The sequence below is a fragment of the Mytilus californianus genome, unplaced genomic scaffold (genome assembly GCF_021869535.1).
Source record: "Mytilus californianus isolate M0D057914Y unplaced genomic scaffold, xbMytCali1.0.p SCAF_1, whole genome shotgun sequence".
Taxonomy (NCBI): domain Eukaryota; kingdom Metazoa; phylum Mollusca; class Bivalvia; order Mytilida; family Mytilidae; genus Mytilus; species Mytilus californianus.
In genome coordinates this window covers 128491896-128515764 of record NW_026262581.1, presented here as the reverse complement: position 1 = coordinate 128515764, position 23869 = coordinate 128491896, and the positions used below count along the sequence as shown (strand labels likewise).

General features: G+C 33.1%; 1 protein-coding gene across 2 annotated transcripts; it reads right to left on the bottom strand.

Moving 5' to 3' along the window:
* Window positions 1-3973: 3973 nt before the first annotated feature.
* Window positions 3974-11124, bottom strand: LOC127734026 (neurocalcin homolog). 2 transcript variants are annotated; one of them, XM_052243583.1, is made up of 3 exons: window positions 11073-11124; window positions 8295-8710; window positions 3974-5313 (listed from the first exon to the last, which is right to left on the bottom strand). In XM_052243583.1, exons 2-3 carry the CDS (start codon window positions 8706-8708, stop codon window positions 5143-5145), a joined length of 585 nt encoding a protein of 194 aa, XP_052099543.1. In that variant the 5' UTR covers window positions 8709-8710; window positions 11073-11124; the 3' UTR covers window positions 3974-5142. The 2 variants fall into 2 exon arrangements, with proteins under 2 accessions (XP_052099543.1, XP_052099549.1); XM_052243589.1 differs by lacking the exon at window positions 11073-11124 and having other exon boundaries at window positions 8295-8782.
* Window positions 11125-23869: the final 12745 nt, after the last annotated feature.

Genomic DNA, 23869 nt, shown 5'->3' with positions numbered 1-23869 from the left:
TAAACAATGTTTTTTTTTCAAAAGTGCACACATTACAATTGTACAGTAGAAAAACGGGGATTCGGAAACAAGAAGAACTTATATAAGTCCGTCTCCCTAATGCAGAGTGAATGATGGACATTGGGACTTAAACAGATAATTATTCGGCTATTCCAGAAAATAAAGAAGTTGACTGTTTAATTTCAACATATAACAATATCTAGAATTGATAGAATGTTAGAAAAGAACATCATATCAAAGACCAAAAATGAGAAATCTACGAAAAATTAAAAAAAAATATTTATATAGATTGATCTTAGGATATCTTTTACTCAGCCATATTCGATAGCCGGTCTATTATTCAGTATGATTTAAATTAATTAGAACGATACTATTTAGACCAGTATTATAGACCAAACATTTTGGTTATTACTTTAAAAATATATAATTAGCATTAATTATCCCTTTTGAAATTCGTCTTTCAAACAGAACCACAACTTTGCTGGAATCCTTAGACATACTGTCTTTAAATCTTATATGTTTTATTGATTAAACCTAACATCCAGAATAAAAAAAATGATTAACAAAAATACCAAAGTCCAAGGCAAATTAAAAAGGGGGAGTCCATAAAACCGGCAAAATCAAACACTCGACTATATCAACCAACGGAACGAATGGGAACAACTGTCATATTCCTGATTTGGTACAGGCATTTTCTAAAGAAATTAGTGGATTAAACCTGGCTTTCTAGCTAGCTTAACCTCCCATTTGTAGCTACTGATGCACTTGTATTATTCGGCATGTTAAGGTTTCTTATAACAAATAAAAATCTGGTCACAAGTCGCTTTCGGTAATGTCATAAATGAGGAAAGGTCCGTGATCACCCGGACACGTATATTCCTTTAAAAAAAGTATACCGAATCATACCGACAGCCGTTAATTTTTCAAAGAATTGACTTCGACAGTTCAGAATCTTTAGTATATACAATAGCATTCAAGAAGAGAGGAACATGTTGGCGGGGAATGTCGACTTAAATACACTCCCCCAAAACGTAACACATGTCTTTTCAATATAATATATCAAGCATTTTCTGTCATATCATTTTTATATAACTTTCGTGGAGCGAGCATTTGGTAGAATCACTCATAAGATTTGGGTAACCTGTCAGTGAAGGAAGATCTTAGGTTGAAATTCAAAAGATCAAGACAATCTATGATTATCCAGGATTCTTCTTAAGAAAGAATCTTTAGAGTTTATGTTGGTTTTCAAAGTAAATCATAGTGTCAATACCATATAATCGAAGGAGACGTTCGGAGAAGCGACATTACTTATACATAAGCACCTTACGATAAGGAATATTTAACGTAATTATCGAACGTATGGGCGTTAGAACATTGTCCAAATTGAATTATCTCCAGTTTACCAGAAACAAAATCAACATTTCGGTGTATATATGGAGGTACTCCTTCTTACAGGAGGCTTATACACAGAAGAAGAAGTATAAAGATAGATGAAGTGTGTGTGTTTCATATACCATTTAAGATTTTAAATTCTGATTTGTTCCAACGAGCTCACAGTTTTAACCCATTCGTATCAAGTTTTGCCCATTGTCTATCATAATGATCGACATAAACTATTAGATTTTTTTAAAGTTGTGTTTCCAGTTAACAGATTTAGATTAACGATATTTCGGTCTTTTGGCTAACACATTTCGGAAAGAAGTGTTGTAGATATTTTTGAGAATAACTGTTAAGGTCACCTATTTTAACGTTGATTCATTTGAATGCAGAACTTCACCAGGTGCAATCGGGAAGTAATACCTGAAGCCATCAATAATGAGATCCTGCAACAACACGCTTCAATTTGAAAATATTAGTTGCAATAGGCGTAAAAAGATTGAAACAGACTGACCTCTGAAGCAATGAGGTATTTTAGATTTGAAATTTTTGTAAAGGACATTAACTAGATGTATGGCATCATGACCTTAGTCGCTAAAGGAAAGTTTAAGGGCATACGATACAGTTTTGATCCCACGGTGAATTTTTGACGATACAGTTAGAGATAAATGGGGTCAAAATTTTAGATATTTACTCAAAATTTCGATTTCTTGGAAACTTCTATCCCTTGGAGAGACATACCTAACTTTTTTGTTCAAAAGATAAACACAATCGGATTTTTGTAAAAGCATTTGGAATATCTTCTTTAATTTTATTAGATTATCATGATTTTAGAAAAAAACGGCATTTTTACCGTATATTTATCTAATTTAAAAAAAATCATCGGTGATTTTTTCATAAAAATTGGTACAAATAATCTTCATATATAATCAAGCCAAATGTCATTTTTAAAAAGAGGGGTGCATAAACTCGTTTTCAAGCTAATGGTTAAAATCAGTAAAAAAAAGGCATCTTTTTCAGAGATGTCACAGTTTGACGTCGCGAAAATAACATTTTACGTTAGCAACGTCATTATCTCCTCTTGTAACTGTATCGTATCCCTTAAGATTAGGTTTTTTCATCTCTTCCGTTGCCAGAGGGTCTCAAAGGTCTGTGATGGCAATATCTGATGTGATAGATATAAGAAGATGTGGTATGAGTGCCAATGAGACAACTCTCCATCCAAGTCAAAATTAATAAAAGTAAACCATTATAGGTCAAAGTACGGTCTTCAACACGGAGCCTTGGCTCACACCGAACTGCAAGCTATAAAGGGCCCCCAAAATTACTAGTGTAAAACCATTCAAACGGGAAAACCAACGGTCTAATCTATATAAAAAACGAGAAACACTTATGAACCACATCAACAAACGACAACTACTGAACATCAGATAGCTATAAGTTTGTATTGTTGAAAATTGTAACTGGGTTTCTGAGCATGATAGTATAAAGAATTCAGTTTCGAAAGGAGCAGCGAACATAGTTTCGTGCGAATTCTATTGAAATGATAGCAGGTATTTAATTGAAACATTATATGTATAATGACGATGAACATGAAGAGCAGAGTTGAAACTATCCATTAATATTATCAAGCTGTACGAAGTCTTGATAAAGTACCTATAGCATCAATTACAACCATAAGGTGTCGCTGTTTTCAATTCCCTTATACCGTAATACTTTTGAGGAGTTGTACGTGATGATTGTTAGTTTTGTGGTGTATTTTTCGACGATGCGTGTATGCATAGAAAGGATTCAAAGATCAGGTTTTTTGACATTTTGAATAACGAAATTTGCTTTTCTGTTGATGATCGTAACTGTGACTGCTCATTTATTTGTTTAGCCCGCTGTCTTTCGTTTGGAAGAAAGATTTTAAGTTGAACTACTCGTGAATGGAGAATCTGTTATCAAAATATGATGTGTACAATGGCATTATAGTGAAAAGATTCCGATTCATTAAATTCTGATTGGGATTTAGGAAAAGAAGCGGAAACTAATGTGTAATATAGTGTGCGAATATGACATTTTTAGTCCATGTTATGCCAGAGTAAACCATATAAATCAAGACGAAGGATGTTAAAGTACATCATGTGATTATGAGTCTGTGAAAGTTTCACAAAATTATGTCAAGCATTTGTTTGGATACAAAGGAGAAAACAAGGAAGGAAGGACAGACAGACAGACATACTTTTCACCGTCCGCTTCAAAAAGCGAGGATGTAATAATACAGTATTGTTAAAGACAGACAGACGGACAGACAGACTATTTACCGTCCGCTTCAAAAAGCGAGGATGTTATACAGTATTGTTATAGATAATCAAAATCTCCAAAGATATTCCTGAAGCGCGACAATAGGTTTACTTGTATTCTCATCTGATAGATGTACCAAAGGGATATTTGCATCCATGGCATTGCCTTCACGATAAACTTTTTGGATGCAATATAACTTTTGCTGTTTATAGATCTACAAGAAACTTACACTATTCTTTGATGTGAATCAGCTTCTTGACAATTATTTTTAAAGTATATTTTCTGTTCCGTTATGTAATTTTAAACGATATTAACATTAAATTTTATTAATTTAATTGATAATGATTTAAAGGAAATATAATGTGAATGAGACAGAAAAATCAAGAGCACATGCTTAGAAAAAATATAAAGAAAATAAATATAGAGGCTACTATCTAGTCCTAATTTTTTACCTTTGGTTCTTTTTAAGGACACACGATACAGTTACAGGGGAGGTAATGGCGTTGCTAACGTAATATATGTTATTTTTGCGACGTCAAACTGCGACTTATCGGGAAAAGATGCATTTTTCGAGACATGATACTATATGAAGATTATTTGTTCTAATTTTTATGAAAAAATCACCTGATTTTTTTTTAAATTAGATAAATATGCAGCAAAAAATGCTGTTTTTCACTAAAATAATGATATTTTAATAAAAAATAATTATTTTTAAAGAATTTTTACATAAGTTAAGAGCATACTTTTGTAAAGAAGATATTCCAAATCGTTTTACAAAAATCCGCATGTGTTTGTCTTTTGAAACAAAAATGTTGAGCATGTCTGTCCAAAGGATCAAAATGTACAAGGAACCGAAATTTTAAGAAAATGTCTAAAATTTCGACCCCATTTATCTCTAAATTTAGCACATTAAGGTATATTTTTTATTACATATTTGAATTAACTAAGTGAAAAATATTTTGTATGCAAAATTTCGTAAAAAAATACCGTGGGATCAAAACTGTATCGTATGCCCTTAACCAAAGCATTGATCAACAATTATAAAAATGAATATGGTTTATCATTGGTCAAGCGCTTTTCCAAATTGGAATTGTTTAAACTAATATATATGATTTCATATGTTTATTTTACATGACTGGACCCTTTATGTTTAAAACAAATCTGTGTAAGTACTTTTTCTTCTTAACTCGGAATGTTCATTTGACATGTAATGACATCTTTATTGGTTTCCAATATTACGTCTGTTGTCACTCTCTAAACATCCATGACTCATCCATAAGCATTGCGTCTCTAGACATCCATTATCATTGCGTCTGTTGCAGAGAGACAAAATAAACACGAGTCTTTAAGCCAATTTTCGTATTAAGCCATAAAATGGGATACAACAAAGATACAAATAATGCTATATAACACTGTGTGCACTTTCAAGCAGTACACGATGTAAATGCTGCATTATATCCAACTAGTACTTTGAAGTTTTCAAGCTTTCGGATTAAGAATTTCCAGCACAGTTGGATCCCGTTTTGCTACGCTAGCAAATTCCTCATATGTGACTGAATCATCTTTATCAAGGTCCATTTTTTTAAATAGGTCATTGGCTATCTCTACTGGTGATCTGCTAACGTCAGGTCCCAGTAGTCTGTAATAAGCCTGCAAATAAAACTTTTGTGATATTTAAAGAAACTTTAAACTAGTTTAAAGCTGAATGTACATTTAAACTTCTTTTGTTACTTCTCTGCTTCAGAGAAACCATTCGAGTTTTCCTCAAAGCTGTGTCGATAGCAGAATTTTTGTATGCTAACAATTGACAAAGAAAACATAGCAAAGTGAAATTAAAGCAGGTTGGTATTTTTCACGAGTTCTCTTCATCGGTATATTCAAACGTGGACCTTATTTGAAACACAAAAACGTCTTCTTCTTTCACAGATGTATCTGTTAACATGAATAATGGAGAACGATATTATAGTCCTACATATTTTAAGCAATTTTGATAAGATCTGAAATTTAAAATACCAATCACCGCGGGACAAAGTTCACAATGCATCCTATTAGAAATGTATATATGTACTGCCTCCTATCAAAAAGCGCTGGAATAGACATCACCAAAATGACAGGAATGTTCATTTGAATACACCTACAAGAATTTGTGACTTCCTTTCCGATTCGCAATAGCCTCAGACAGCAATGAATGAATGGTCATTCTAGACAAATTTATGATTTTGTTTCCAATTAATACACAAGATGATCTCTAAATTGAACTTAGTTTAACATGTGGAAAATAAAGAAGTAGCTTCCCTTGAAAACGGCTGGGTAAATATGAATAAAATGAGATGTTGATTATGGGTTAATGATACAACAACCCCCTTAAACACCCAGACCTAAAACAGCTGTGAAGACATTACAGAGAATTTCAATCAAAGGTCATCAACACACAATTCTCCAAATGACATAAAAAAAAAGATATGACAAAAAACAACCATTGGCCTAGCTTGGGACATGTACATGAACATGTGGCGTAGCAAAACTAGTCTAAGAGACCTCAAACCCCCCATTTTAATCTCGGTCAGGGACTAGTAACAGGTTCATGAAATAACACACAATAAAACTCGGTACAGAAAAAAGATTTATTGTATAAAATAAATAACAAAAAAAATCCAATCGTCGAAAAAAAAACCAAAAACAATGCAAACAGTCTATGAAAGCAATCTCAAAGTACATTACCTGCTGATATGAAATATGAAACCGCCCTATAATCTAATATCGGTGGCTGTATTTCACAGTAGATTTCATTCAGCATCATCATAACAGTACAGGAAGCGAAAACACAGTGAATTTCACAGCTTTGACATAACATCAAGAACAAATATTTTCAGAATTTTGATTCATACAACCAAACGCAATCATCTGTATTCTGCTTCAAACTTTCATTCTAAATATACCAGACGCTAGGATTGAATAACAACAGTATAACCATAATCATTATCAATAAGTCCATTCAGCCAAAAAGGACGATTTAAATGACAATTCCTAATCTCGTAAGCTTTATAAAATTGTATAAATTTATAGATATCTATTGATATTATCATTGCCACTGAACATAATTATATTTACCTAGGAGTCTATGGCAATACCATTTGAAATTCATATTATTATCAAACACTCCTTTCTCAATTGTTATTTTTGTTTGTTAGAGAATCAAGGTAGCTGCCTCTATTGATCATAGTTTTAAATAGATTCTAGTAGTTGTTTATGTTTTAGTATATAAAGGATTTAACTGAGATTCAGATGCTTCGGATGTATATTTTATTACCTCAACATTTCCTTGACTTTTAAATGCATGTTTTTCTATTTTTTTAGTGATCGACTGTTTTGACAAGGTATTGCTGCCATCCTCGTCATACATACTGAAAGGGACTTTTATTGACATGTTCTTACCTGTATCATGTTAATGACTTCCTGTTTTGACAAGGTATTACTGCTATCCTCGTCATACATACTGTATGAGACTTTAACTGACACGAACCTAACTGTATCATGTTTATTACTTCCTGTTTTGACAAGGTATTGCTGCCATCCTCGTCATACATACTGAAGAGAACTTAAACTGACCCGAACCTACCTGTATCATGTTAATGACTTCCTGTTTTGACAAGGTCTTGCTGCAATCTTCGTCATACATACTGAAGGGGACTTTAACTGACACGAACCTACCTGTATCATGTTAATGACTTCCTGTTTGGACAAGGTATTGCTGCCATCCTCGTCATACATACTGAAGGGGACTTTTATTGACATGAACCTACCTGTATCATGTTAATGACTTCCTGTTTTGACAAGGTATTGCAGCAATTCTCGTCATACATACTGAAGGGGACTTTTATTGACATGTTCTTACCTGTATCATGTTAATGACTTCCTGTTTTGACAAGGTCTTGCTGCAATCTTCGTCATACATACTGAAGTGGACTGTAACTGACACGAACCTACCTGTATCATGTTAATGACTTCCTGTTTTGACAAGGTATTGCTGCAATCCTCGTCATACATACTGAAGGGGACTTGAACTGACACGAACCTACCTGTATCATGTTAATGACTTCCTGTTTTGACAAGGTATTGCTGAAATCCTCGTCATACACACTGAAGGGGACTTTAACTGACACGAACCTACCTGTATCATGTTAATTACTTCCTGTTTGGACAAGGTATTGCTGCAATTCTCGTCATTCATACTGAAGAGGACTTTAACTGACACGAACCTACCTGTATCATGTTAATGACTTCCTGTTTTGACAAGGTATTGCTGCAATCCTCGTCATACATACTGAAGTGGACTTTAACTGACACGAACCTACCTGTATCATGTTAATGACTTCCTGTTTTGACAAGGTATTGCTGCAATCCTCGTCATACATACTGAAGGGGACTTGAACTGACACGAACCTACCTGTATCATGTTAATGACTTCCTGTTTTGACAAGGTATTGCTGAAATCCTCGTCATACACACTGAAGGGGACTTTAACTGACACGAACCTACCTGTATCATGTTAATGACTTCCTGTTTGGACAAGGTATTGCTGCCATCCTCGTCATACATACTGAAGGGGACTTTTATTGACATGAACCTACCTGTATCATGTTAATGACTTCCTGTTTGGACAAGGTATTGCTGCCATCCTCGTCATACATACTGAAGGCAATGGATATTTTCTGTTCCAGCTTCTCACTATCCATCATTGTAAGTCCTGCTGCAAACTCTATAAAATCTACAGTTCCACTCTTATCACTGTCAAACACGTCAAAAACACGATCGGCAAATTCAGTAGCATCGCCACTTTTATATATAAGTTGGTATACATTCCTGAATTCGCTTCTTGTAATCACCTTGTTGTTATCGGAATGATCTTTGAAAAGTGATCTATACTCTTTTAATTGTTCATCTGTTATTTTGAACTGTATCTTGAGATATTCATTTTCACTGCTTAAGCTAGCTTTCTTTTTCAGAGTACGCTTAAGCCTTTCTCCACCGTGCTTGTTGCCCATTTCTGTAAAATAATTCAATAAATTTATTTAAACCCTTTTTGCGACATAGATAAAATATTTATCTAGCAAACAATACCTGGTTGCATTGTATTGATTATGAACAAGAACAATTACTATCTGTCAATAAGTTAAATCTCGGGTATGTCATTTGAAGAAACTGTTCAACAGATCAATGACTATCTAAAAATCTGCCTGTTATGACTTCCTTGTTATTTACACCTCCGTGCATAAAATCACGTGACAAGAATGAAACAATGTCAACTCTACGCCTCGCTCTTGTATACTTCTACGAAAAAAGTCTCGGTGGTCTCGTATGGCCCATGTACTAGCATATACCATGGACCTCCGATTAGAATAAACTACTTCTCCAAACTTTTCTTTATTCGAGGCGATTTTATGCTTAATTTTAAAAGTTTATTGTTGAATGGAAGAAGAAGATTCAATTAAATTAGTGCTGAACTTTGTCTAGACTTTGCTGAAGAATCAAGGCGATTTAGAGCTTAATCCTGGCAGTTTTAAGTTAAATACTCAAGGAGATTTAGAGCTTAATCCTGGCAGTTTATTTTTAAATACTCAAGGCGATTTAGAGCTTAATCCTGACAGTTTATTGTTAAATACTCAAGGCGATTTAGAGCTTATAAAAATAAGATGTGGTATGATTGCCAATGAGATAACTCTCCACCAGAGACCAAATGACGTATAAGTTAGCAACTTATTATATTTTTCATATCATAATTGTATTTCGTCAACATCATTTCTGTTGAATAAATAACTAATTGGACGTTTAACGTTTATTCATCCGTCGATTTTATCCTATCATTATCGGGTCTATGTTCTATTGCATGTGCGAACAAATAACAGCAATCAACCAGTTTATTCTAAAGCGATAATTACAGATATAAATATCAACACTCTCCTCATTGTTCTTCGGAAGCATTCTTTTACTTGACCAGATTTTCATAAATAATTTTACATTTACATATTAACAGTTTAGTCCTTTCTTTTGAGAAAGAGTCGGTCTTCATGAATATTGGGAAAACTTATTTCGGGTGCATTTGTTTTTTTTCAAACCTTAGAATAGTTCAACCATATTTCATTGTACGTGTTAAAAAAGTCAGGAATCAAGTTATCTTTGTTGTGTTTGTTTTGTATTTGTTTTGTGTACTTGTTGTAGATTGTGCCACATATGGAACATAATCTGCTAACCCTTCCGGAGCACCTGAGATCAACCTCGGCTTATATGACCAATTATCAATCACGATAATCATGAATGCACAAACATAATATATATCTGAATGAAAAAGTACAGCGGTAAATGTGTTCTAAAGACAATCTTAATTCATTAAATGCAAAAACAATACAAACACACAGAATTTCCAAGACGTAGAATATTACAGAAGAGACTTGAAAGTTTCTCGATCAAAGTGTCAAAAGATATTTTTTAGAGTCAAAGGAAAAGTTTCTGGAGCAACTGCTGAAAAAATAGCAATATAAAGAGATTACAGGTGGGGGAAATCGTTAATATTTCCTTGAAAAAATAATTATGGGAAGATCGACACTGTTACCTTTTTTCACTAAACACTAATGTCGAGAATGAGTTATGCTTTCCATGATACTTGTAAAATACAACTATGTCATTTTTGCCGGCTTTTCAGTTTTGTAGTTTTACTGTAATTGATTTGTAAATCTTCCCACCCTTATCTTCTTTATGAAAATGAGGACACTTAATCCTAGTTTACATATTTTAACAAATTCAGTAAACAGATTTGTAGAAATAAAATAAGGAAAAACAAGTTATAACTCAACAACAAAACTTACAATATCAAATAAAAGCAAACATAACGAACAAAGTTTTTGATCAATACCTAATTGCATTTTGGAATCACTGTTGCTAGCCATTGGTATGTCACTCTTAAAAGTAATTGAACAAATATACATATTATATTCATATGCTAAGTTAGATAGATTTCAATATTAATATTGCCAATTATAACGGGTTTTGTACCGTTTGTTTTTACGATATATTTATCTACTATTCATAAGTTATATACATCAGATAATTGAAAAAGAAAGAAAAAATAAATATATGATCCTCGCTAACAATCTATTCCTTTTATAAAATGCATTATTTCAAATTTGACTGGTTTTTTTTCTAATATTAACTAAACAAAAAAGCTCAAAACGTACTTATAAAAAGATGAACATACTAGTATGATAACGTCTAAATACAAAATAATGGTAACAGGAAATTAGCGCAATTTTGGAACATTCTTATCTGTGTAACATTAACTTTGAAGTTAACATGCCGTATACTTACTAATATCAAGATCAAGACAAAAGTGGAAAAAAAGATTGTGTGCCTACCTTGTGCATATAATTTAACAGATAGAAATTTAAGCTTCGGTACCTTGTCTACATGATAATAGTCAGGTCGATACGGCATGGAAATCAAGAACTTATACACGATTTAAATTATTCATACTCCATACCGTGATACAAACTTCACAATAGAAACAAATTCTTACAAAATAGAGATCAATTGACAAGATTTTCTTCATTCTGATCTTTATTTTCCAGCTGCTCTATTTGCAGTCTTGGCTAGTATAACGAAAGTTACAGTTATTCCTTTCGACGCGTAATAAAATGGAAATTGCTTGTGTTGTTTTCTATACAGATTCTCCCAAATGTCAGGTATATAGAATCTGTTGGAATTGATATTTATAATTCAATCAATGGCTTATAGAAACGCTATTGAATTGGGTTTATGAATCAAATTTCTGCACAGTTTTATACACAGATACGGTTTTAGATGATCTTTATGTTATCGATATTTAAAGAATGTTATTATTTTTCATCAATTCGGCAGAAACAATATGTTTTTGTACAAAAGACCTCCAGTCTGAAATATGTCTGCATGTGAGTTACTGTACCCGGATTTTTGAAAGCGGGTTAATTTCAGAAAACTTACTGTATAGATTTATTGAACGGTTTTATGCTCCCAAGAGCCGAATCGCTCACCTGGTGAAAAATATGCCAATTTGATATATTTTTTTCATTAAATGCAATCAGTAATTTTGTTTGCTTATTTGTAGATATTATTATATGGCAATTTTGCAGATCTTGTATTGAAAAATTGTTTTAAAAAAGACAGTTAATTTGTAAATTAAGAATAAGAGCTCACTCTTTAAAAATTGAGACAGACAGATATTAAAAAAAAATATATAGATAGATCTGATCGTCTCTGTTCAAATTGCTCACTTGGTAAAGTTGAAGATGAGCTTCATTTTTTGTTAGAATGCCCTCTTTATGATATTCAAAGGGAAGATTTTTTTCAATACATTTCTAACAATTGTTATAATTTTAAAAATTTAAATAAATCTTCTAAATTTTTATGGCTCTTGACCCAAGAAAATGTAACTCTTATGGAAAAACTGGGCTGTTATATTTGTGACTGTTCTGAATTAAGGAGATCATGTATGAATATTGACACTAAGTCAAGTAAATGATTTGAGAATGAAAGCAGATAATGTAATTTTATTCTTTTATTCACAATATATATGTGGTTTTTGGCTCTGATTCTGACCAATGCTAATATACTAAATATATATTTACAAGTGACTATTATTGTTGTTGTTACCAATTATGTAAATCAATTGTATCTGATTTTATGCCCTCTATCGGCCCTGTAATTTGGGAAATAAAAATATTCTATTCTATATTCTATTCTATTCTATTGATTATCATTTGTACTGTTTAAAGTTATTACATATCTCTTTAAGTTTTTGATATAAAAAAATCCATTTAATGGCAATAAATTCTATAACTAGTGTAATAATTTGGTCGTGTTGACTAACTTGTAGATCTTGTTTTGCTGATTTATTTTTTTATCTTTTTAAAGTTTATTTCTAACGCCTATAGTTTTGACAAAAATGCAAAAATGATATAAATCATCATTCACGGGAAATAACTTCTAGAAGGCTTCGGTTGACAATTTCGGCCATGATGACTGATTTGTAGATCTCATTGTGCTGAACAATTTTGCATTTTTATTGTTTCTCTCTTTATATTATAGCTTGTGTAAAAACTGTAAAAATGGAAAATATCATCTCTCAGTCAATTGACGATTTCGACCATATTTTACTTATTTGTATATCTCATTTTGCTGAACACTTGCTGTTTACAATTTCTCTCCATCTATTATAGTTTCTGCAAAAATCGCGAAACAATAGTTAAACTAGTTTCTCAAGGGAAATAACTTCTATAAGGGGTCAATTGACGATTCGTCCATGGTAACTTAAGTGTAGATCATATTTTGTTGAACATTTTTACTGTCCAAATATTCTCTCTATCGTCTATAGTTTCCCTAAAAAAAAATCCGAAAACGGTAAACATCAACTTTAAAGACAATAACTCCTATAAGGTGTCATTTGTCAAATGACTACCTTATAGATCTTCTTATTCTGGTAATTTTTTTCTGTTTAGAACTTCTCTCTATCTGTTATCGTTTTTAAGATGATAACTTATACTGCAAAATTTGCAAAAAAATGACATTTGAGGGGCAATAACTCCAAAATGGGTTGTCCAATTTTTAGAAAATTCTCTATGTGATAGACCTTGACCTGCCATCTACTCCTAATTCCTGGATCCGCCTTTACGAAGAACAAACCATAGAACATTCGCTGGTTCAATTAACAACATCATACGAGCATGAAAAGTACATCATACTGACTTACGGTTTACTCAATGCGTCAACTATACCCCTTATAATGAACCTGCCTAAAGGCTTTACCACTCCTGAAAGTGAGTCTGGCTTTCAGATATGATACATACTTGAAAAATGAAATTATAATAGGGAAATACGAAAAGTATGTTTAATAAACCTACTTTTGCTTGAATGCTGACCTACTTCCAAAAGTAAACATTAAAATTGATTGATTTTTTTGTAATTTCATTGGGGGTGTAAAATCGTTGACTGAAGCTCATTGTGTATGAAGCACAAAGCGCTTCGCTTCATACGACACATGTGCACACGTTCTATACTTTTACTACCATATAAAATTACAAAACAAGGATTCAATTCTTAGAATTACATTTTTATGTCACAACCAATAATTTTAAAAGTTTAAATCAATCATTTTGTCTTTTTTTCAATGTATTGTTTTTACGTTGTCACGGAGAGCACTTGTAGTCATAAATGTTGCATTTTATACGGAAATAAAATATTACTTTTGGAATGATATGAAACTTCTATGTAATGTATGAGATCTGAGTAAAAGGAAACGTGGGGGAGACGCATGGTTATTTTCTTCTTCTTCATAGATACTAACGTCACTGATCATAGAAAAGGCACGATAACATATTATGGTTTGATTTCTGACATAATCACTTATTTGAACCAGGATTTAATTTTTCGAATAGCCCAATCAGGCGGATACCCAGTTGAAATTAAACAAAAGAAATGGAACTCTTTGTTAGAGAAGGTGAAAAAGCCAAATTGGTATATTTGAATTGTTTACATCTATTCCTATGGGCTTTAAAAGTTTAATAATTTAAAGGTGCATAATTTAGGATTTTATGCATCTTATATACGTGTTTTTACTTAAATTATAGAATGGAGCTTCGAGATATTTAAACTTTTAAATTTTAGACAAATTTGCATAAAACAGTCGATTGTGGTAGGTGCAAATACAAGTGGATCTTAAAAATGCATAACTTCAAAAAAACTTTATTTTGTGTGTGTGTTATCTAGGGTTAAACGGAAGCCCATTTAGGACCTCCTAAAAATATATATTTGAATTCGTAATCACGAATTCAAATCGTTATCACGAATTGAAGAATTCGTTATAACAGATTAAATTCGTGATAACGAATTTCCGGAATTAGTTATAACAGATTTTGTAATTCGAAATAACGAATTAAATTCGTTATCACAATTTTATGTAATTCGAGATAACGGATAAAAAAGGTAATAACGAATTTTATAAATCGTGATAACGAATTATATAAATCGTTATAACGGATTGTAATCGTTATCACGAATTCGTAGAATTTGTTATCACATTTTTTTGGTAATTCGTGATAACGGATTAAAATCGTTATAATGAATTTCATAAATAGTAATAATGGATTAAATTCGTTATCACAAATTCGTAGAAACAGTTATAACGAATTAAATCCGTTATCACGAATTCTACAATTTGTTATAACGATTTTCAACCGTAATCACGAATTACAATAATCTGTGATAACGAATTTAATCAGTAATCACGAATTACAAAAAAAATTGTGATAACAAATTACACAAATTCGTGAGAACGATTTTAATCCGTAATATTTATTATAAAGTTCGTTATCACGAATTACAAAAAATTGTGATAACGAGTTATAACGAATTACAAAAAACTGTTATAACTAATTCCATAAATTCGTGATAACGAATTTAATCTGTGATAACGAATTCTAGAATTTGTGATAACAATTTAAATTCGTGATATCGAATTCAAACTATATTTTCTGGAGGTCCTAAAAGGGCTTCCGTACAATCAGGACCTTCCAAAAATATAATTTGAATTCGAAATCACGAATTTAAATCGTTATCACGAATTGTATAATTTGTTATAACAGATTAAATTTGTGATAAAGAATTGTTTGAAATCGTTATAACAGATTTTATAATTCGTAATTACGAATTAAATTCGTTATCACAATTTTTTGTAATTTGTGATAACGAATTGTATAATTTGTTATAACGGATTATATTCGTGGTAAAGAATTTGTGGAATTCGTTATCACAGTTTTTTTTGTAATTTGTGATTTCGGATTAAAATTCATTATCACAGATTTTTAGCTCACCTGACCCACAGGGTTAAGTGAGCTTTTCTCCTCACTTTACGCCCGTCGCTGTTCATTACTTTTACGAAAAACTTTTTCACTGAAAACTTTTTGCCAAAGTGAAACAAACTTGACCACAATCCGGGGCGATTTAGTTTTAACGCATTTTATTTGCAAAATTAGCAAAAAGGATTGAACACAAACTGAAACAAAATTAGTGACGTCTTCTCCATGTACAAATATAAACACAAAAACACTGTACCTAGGAGTTTTTGTCGTGTAAAACGGGTGGATTAACTCACAAACTGATATGTAAGTTTATTAGTCAGCGACCCAGTTTACACACCAAAAATCTCCAGAAAAAAAATGTGTCTAATCCTCATATTTCTTGACCGATATAGTTTTATTCCTTATTTTTCATTTAAAGTCTTTTTAGACCGGCGATTATCATTAGTGTGTATCGCGCATGGATACATTTTACACAGAGGCAACGAAAGTAGTTTCGCCAACATGGTTTATCGAAGTGTAAACCTAGGAAAGAAAATCTAACAGACCAATCACATTTATTGATATGCTAATAATATAACAATTATTTAATAATGACGAAAACATAATAGGAGTGCATGTAATTCAAAAACAAACACAAGATATAAAGAGAAAGAAAATAGAATATAAGTGCACAAGTAGATAAGGCTAGCCTGGAGTGAAGTGAAGTGAGAGCAATAAATCATGGTTTCTAGTTTGAAGAATGTGTGCAATGAGCCCGCAAGCGTAACGAAATGGACGACATGGCCTAAAATAGAACACAAGGGTAAAATGCTAGTTTTTTTCTTTTATCTTGAAAACCGCTATAGAAAGAGAATTGTTGGAATCACAAGATTTACGTACTGTCTATTTACATCAAAATTGTAAGATGACTATTTATAGGAATAATTTTCCTTTATTGACGTTTTTTTTTTATTTTGTGTTTTGTCTATTATTTTGAAAATTATAATAGATAGAGAGAATCTTTCAATCAATTATTATAGCGAAAATGATCACTGAGAAAGCAAAGATCTACAAATAATTCCACATGACTGAAAGCGGCAATTGACCCTTTTTTACCCTTATGTTCTATTTTTGGCCATGTTGGCCATGTTGTTCCGCAGGCGGGCTCATCGCACACATTCTTTATAGCCTTATTTATTTCTCTCACTTCACTACACTCCAGGCTAACCTTATCTTATATATACTTTTGCACATTATATTCCATTTTCTTCTTCCTTATATCTGTTGTTTGTTTTTGAATTGCATGCACTCCTATTATGTTTTCGTCATTATCAAATAATTCTTAAATTATTAGCATATCAAAAAAACTTGAATATGATTAGTCTGTCCGATTTTCTTTCCTGGGTTTTACACTTCGATAAACCATGTTGCCAAAACTACTTCTGTTGCCTCTGTGTAAAATATATTCATGGGCGATACACACGAAGGAAATCACCGGTCTAAAAAGACTTTAAATAAAAAATAATGAATAAAAATGTATCGGTTACGAATTATGAGTATTAAACACATTTTGTATGTCCCCGCCGTTAGGCGATGGGGGCATTAAGTCTAATCCTTGTCTGTCAGTCCAGTTCGTCCGTTGCGTACGTTCCCAAAATTGGTTCCCGTTCTCTACATTTAGTTTGCCTCAACCAAATGATATTAAACTACTACACAATGTTTATAACTTCAAAACACAGATCAAGTTTGAAATTGGTTGGCATCACTTTTACCGTTCTTGAGTTATGCCCCTTTACAAAAACAAAAAACAAACAATATCCCTAATTCTAATTAAGTGTCCAATCCCTTTTTCTAAATTTGCAAATAAAATTCGTTAAAACGAAATTGATTGTGGCCAAGTTTGTTTCACTTTGGCCAAAAGGTTTAAAAAAAGAAGATTTTTGTAAAATTTAATGAACAACGACGGGCGCAAAGTGAGGAGAAAATCTCACTTAAGCCTGTGGGTCAGGTGAGCTAAAAATCTGTGATAATGAATTTTAATCCGAAATCACAAATTACAAAACAAACTGTGATAACGAATTCCACAAATTCGTAATCACGAATATAATCCGTTATAACAAATTATACAATTCGTTATAACGTTTTTAATTCGTTATTACGAATTATAAAATCTGTTATAACGATTTCCAACAATTCGTTATCACAAATTTCATCTGTTATAACAAATTATACAATTCGTGATAACGATTTAAATTCGTGATTTCGAATTTAATTCGTAATTACGAATTATAAAATCTGTTATAACGATTTCCAACAATTCGTTATCACAAATTTAATCTGTTATAACAAATTATACAATTCGTGATAACGATTTAAATTCGTGATTTCGAATTCAAATTATATTTTTGGAAGGTCCTAAATGGGCTTCCGTAAGGGTTATTAGTCTTCAACCTCTGAAAATATTTAGTCTGCCCTTCCACGAAATATTTAATTAGATTTTTTTTTTAATGTTTTTGAACTTTCGAAAATTCCACCTAACAACCGACCAGACAATAGTTTTAAGTTGACTAACTGCAGAAAAGTACATTAAATGATGCTCAATAGCTAGTAGATACATTGTGTTTTAAAATACAAATGGCATATAAGGATCGTAATGGTGCTGTGTGGATAAATTTATCGGTTTTCAAGAGCTAAATTGGCAGCGCGTCACCCCGACAATGGCTTCATTTTTACGATTGTAAAAATTAGCTTGCGTAATGGGGAGATAATTTTGACGAAGTAGAATCCTGACTGCAATCACATTCTAATATCTTGGAATTTCCAAAAAAATGTTTTACCGTGACAACAGCAGAACTGCGCTTTCCAATCGAACAAAAAATCAAACGGGACAAATATAACAAAAACACAACAACGATATGAGGTATTATAACCAATTTAAATGTTTCCTTTGCCTTTTTGTATTATACAATGTATATATGGTTGATGCATAGGTGCTTGAGGACAGGACCCTGTGTTGAGCCCCCTTTCCCAATAGTCCCTCCCCTTCATTATCATAAATCCCCGATTTTACAACATATATATCAGTTATTTGTTCCATTTAATACTGATATGCCATATTTTTACTCTCTTCTTCCGGTAAGCGGCCACCGTCAACTGGTTGACTATTCTGCCACATTATGGAGTGAGCGCATGAAATTTTTTGAAATTTAATAAACAAAAATAGGTGCAATTTAACTATATATACAGGTGCAATTAAAAACATGTCATTTAAATTTAATGACGGAGCTGAGCCTTGAAAGATTCAGAATTCGGGGCGGAGACAGTACAGTTGGGCAAGGTGTTCCATTCGCTGATTGTTCTAGAATAGAACGACTCCTTCCGTACAGTTGTTTTACATGATAGAATTCTAAATGCCTTTTCGTTGTTATTTCTGGAAGGGCGTTCATTTGGTATTAGCTTACTGGATGTATCGATTTTGACATAGTTGTTCTGTAGCTTATACATCATTTTGAAGCAGTTGTGTTTCCTTCGTTCTTGTAGGGTAGACCATTCAAGATGTCCAAGCATGTTACTAACAGATGAGGTGTTGTGGTATCTGTTAGTAACATACCTTGTTGCCCTTCTTTGAACCATATCCAATCTTTGGATGTCATTTTATTGGTATGGGTCCCATACTGCACTAGCATATTCTAAAGTAGGCCTGACGAGGGACATGTATGCTTTTTCTTTAATTGACTTGTTGGAGATGTTTACATTCCTTTTTAAGAAGCTGATGGTGTTGTTAGTTTTGGAGCACATGGTGCTTATGTGTTTCCCCCATTTAAGATCTGATGAAATGGTGCATCCCAGGTATTTAGCTGGTGTTACATGTTCGAGGTTATGGCCATGTAGTGTGTAATTGTACTTAGATGGAGTTCGCTTCTTGGAGATGGTGAGTACATTACATTTGTCAGGATGGAACTTCATAAGCCATGTTGTTTCCCATACAGCCAGTTGGTCAAGGTCCTTTTGTAAGTTTGCGGCATCTGCATTGGATGAGATTGTGACATAATCAATAGTGTCACCAGCAAACAGTCGTACGGTTGATTGAATCCCCTGGGGCATGTCGTTTATATAAAACAAAAATAGGCTAGGTCCCCGGACGGATCCTTGTGGCACGCCGGACTCTACAGGTATGGAAGTTGATGTTTCACCCTCTACTACTACGGACTGTGTTCTATCACTGAGGAATTTGTTTATCCACTCATTTGTTTTACCGGTTATCCCATAATGCTTCAGTTTATGGATGAGGAGGCTATGACTAACCTTATCAAATGCCTTGGAGAAGTTCATTTTGAGACAATCTGTTTGTTTTCCTAGATCTAAGTTGTTATTGACATCATCAATAAATTCAATTAGTTGAGATTCACATGATAATCCCCTTTGAAATCCATGTTGAAGTGGATACATGATGTTGTGTGTATCAGCATGAGACATAATATGGCTAGTTATAATATGCTCCATTAGTTTACATGCTATGCAAGTGAGAGAGACTGGCCTATAATTTATCGGATCTTATTTCTTCCCTTTCTTATACACTGGACAGATGTTTGCTGATTTCCAAATACTTGGCTCTTCGCTTGTATGATATGAGCAGCGGAATATTGTAGTTAGGATTGGTGCCATATGTAATGCAAGTTCCTTTAAGACTCGTGGTGTAATATTATCTGGCCCACCTTCCTTGTTTGGATTAAGGTTTTTTAATAGTTTGTACACACCATTTTCTGTTATATTGATGTCCAAGATTTTTTCATAGTTTCCGGACATGTTACATTGTTCTTGAAATTCTTTCTCTGTTATGGTAGTTTTGTCTGAAAAGACTTTCTGAAATTGGCCATTGAGTATGTCTGCTTTATCTGTTGGCTCTGAATGTAAAGTTCCATTTGATTTTAGAGGTGGTATTTTACTCCCATCTGACCTTTTGTGTTTTACAAAGGTCCAGAACCTTTTCAAACAGTTTGGTCTATCTTGAGGTTTAATTAGGTCTGGTGGTGAAACTATACTGTCGATGTAATTCCAGTAAGCTTTCCTGATTTCTCTCTGTGTACGACGCTTAAGTTCTTTAAATTTGTCTTTATCTCCTCCATTACCAGATTTTTTCATTCTTTTGAACCATCGGTCTCTTTTTCGTATGAGACGTTTGATGTCGGTTGTGATCCAGGGATTACCATCCTTTTTTCTAGCTGTCTTTTTCGGTACAATTTTCCCTATGCTCTCTTCAAGTTTGGTTTGGAAGTGTGTCCACAGTGTATTTACTCCTGCCTTCTGTTCATTCATTAAGGTGATATCTTGGTGTAAATTATTTAGATCCAGTTTCATATTTTCCCAATTTGCTTTTCTATATAACGGTATAATCCTTGGTTTTTGAATAGATTTCCGGGGGTTTAGATTAACTTCTGTGAAAACGATTTCATGGTCTGAGAGCCCAGGTAAGGTTTCAACTCTCATGAAGCTATCTGGATGATTTTTTACCACAAGATCAAGAGTATTGGGTCCTCTGGTTGGTTTGTTTACATGTTGTGCCATCCCATTATCATCCAATATGTTCGCAAACTTTTCATGATTTGTTACAAATTGAGTGTGCAGCTTAATCTCTTTGGTAGTCCAATCCCAGCCTGGTAGGTTGAAATCACCAGCTGATATAATGAAAGCATTTCGTATTTTACTGGCTCTTTCAATGCTTATTCCATATTCATTATATCCCTTTTCATTTGATTTTATGGGGTTGTAGTAACTGGATAGATAGACGGGTTTATGTCCAACAATTTCCATTTTGCACCAAACAATCTCGCAATCAGTTTGAAGTTCTGGTACTGATGAAGTTATGTATGGGTCATTGACGGCAATGAGTACTCCTCCTCCACTTAAGTTTATGTCATTTCTGTAAATATTATAACCATCTGGAAAAAATAATGAGTCTTTTATTGTTGAGTCAAGCCAGGTTTCAGTTCCAAAAATTATATCTGGCTTTGTGCTTTCAATAAGATTTATTAGTTCGCCTTGTTTGTTTCTTGTTGACTGGAAGTTGACATTTAATACTCGAAAAGTCTTAGGATTTGAATCGTCTTGCTCCTTTTTCTTTTGTGTTTTCCGTTCTGGTGTTGAAGTATGCAATGGTTTTATGACGCCAGATGTTGGACTGCTGATGGATATATTTGGTAGTATACTAAATTAATTTGAAGTGCTGAATACCAAAGAATAGCAGAAGGTGAAGTAATTTGGACTATTACACATGATGCAATCCCATGCAATGGCGGATTCATTCACATGTTCTAGGTACGACTTGGTTTGCATAGCCTAGCAACTAATGTGGTACCATTTGTTGCATGTATCGCATACTATACCTCGTTCTCTGAGTATACTTCTTTACTATCAACGTGTCACTCGCTCTATAGTCGAGTGGCACGTTGATAGTAAACATGTATATTCAGAGTAAAAATATGGCATAGTATTCACGATAATGAAGGGATGGACTATGGGGGCTCAATACAGTGTTCTGTCCTCAAGCACCTATGGGTTGATGTCGAGTACATGAATCATACTGGAATTATGAGTTTCATATGTTCAATAGAGTTCATAATCAATTAAAGGAACATCGACCATGATGAAGGTTCAACTTGTCTCCTTAGATACATAATTTGCTATCAACAAATTCTTAAGTGCCAGTGTAGCATTCGTTCCGTAAAATGGACCACCGGATTGCACAGAATGTTTCGTAAACAATGGAGAACGGTAAAAATAAAACATTTTAATAAATGAAATTATAAAAGTGGAGGAAAATCCTTAAAACCACTTTATGATGGGAGGTTCAAAAAATAGGTGTGGAAACATTCTGTGAAGTTTCAAGGATCTGGATTGAAAACTGCAGGAGGGAGTACTACTGAGCATGTGGAGTCTGTAGAAATCTGTTAGTCTGGTAGAGTCGGGAGGCCTAAAATTGGTTTATTTGAGCTATTAACAATACAATAGTGTTTATACTGCGTTATTTTATTGATAATGATCTTTTTCAGTCAATTATTTTAATTAACAAGGCCATACAATGAAAGCGTGTCTTAAAGTCAAGCACCTCAAAAGAATATCAAAAGTTAAAGTACAAAGTACCGAAAAAACATAAAGACAACAAATTTTAGTCTATATCTATACGCGAAATGCTTGTTTAAAGCAAGGAATTGTATACAATTCCTTGTTTAAAGCAACAAAACTAAACCAGACTCCAATTTAAGGCGCTGATTACCGTGACGAATATTGGTACCGTGACGTCTGTTGAAAATGTTGCCGAAAAAAGATTATTATTTCACTGGCAAGTCTGCAAAATGGGGAAAGTTTCTCAAACAATTCAGAAATAGCAGGTGCACAATTTTGATATTTTGCAATTTGTTCATGAAGGTTTAATTAAGGATATGGGCGGAAACTGTAGGAGGTGTGAAGTATATTGGGTACAAGAAATTTGTACCGTCTTTTGAAAATATTGCTAACACAAATGACTAAGTTCCAAAGTCTGGAAAACGGAAGGAAACCCTCAAAGAAGTCAATCATAAAGCAGGTGCATAACTTCAACCTTTGTGGAATCTTCCTGTTAAGTTTCAAGTATTTAGGCTGACTTGAAACTGTAGAGTGGAGACGATAACATAAAATTGTCATTGTCTTTTAAAAATGTTTGCTGAAAAACTTCTCAGTTCCAGAGTCTGGTAAAATTGGATAAAACTGCGACCCCTTAAACAATTCCATGATAGTAGGTGCAAAACTTCAACATATGCGTTATCTTTCTGTGAAGTTTAAGGAACTCGAGTTGAAAACTGAAGGGTGATTGATTACACACAATACTTACCCACGTTTCCCGATTTGAACGTTCTTGATGATGTCCAACATCACCATATATACAATAAGCCAGTTTAACACTTCAGACTCCCCCGCCAAAAATACATAAGTAAATATTGGTTCCTATTTAAAATCATAAATAATAAACCACTTCAGTGATGCCAATTAAAAGTCTCAATAAAAAATGAATCAGAATCACAGACTCCAATGATTGTTCAATGAAGGGTTGTGCAGTGTTTTTTAAACAATGGAGTATGGTCTATAACGACCATTCAAGTTGAATATATGATAATATAAAATTTAAAAAAATGGGAAACAATCTTTCAATTTGCCAGGCAGTATGATACATATGAAAAAAGAGATAGATACTCTATCTTACTTGTTAAAGTCGTTGATACAAATGAGAATTAAAAACCTTAATCGGTCCAAGAACACTCATGCTACATTCAACTTCAAAGACCCATTACAAGTATTTTGTTGTCCCC

What these genes read in the sequence shown, in the direction of transcription:
- LOC127734026 (XM_052243583.1), bottom strand. Translation starts at nt 8,708, where the DNA reads ATGGGCAACAAGCACGGTGGAGAAAGGCTTAAGCGTACTCTGAAAAAG. An exon ending in AAGTCATTAACATGATACAG is followed by an intron (nt 5,314 to 8,294) that starts GTAGGTTCATGT and finishes TTTTATTTGCAG; the next exon opens with GCTTATTACAGACTACTGGG.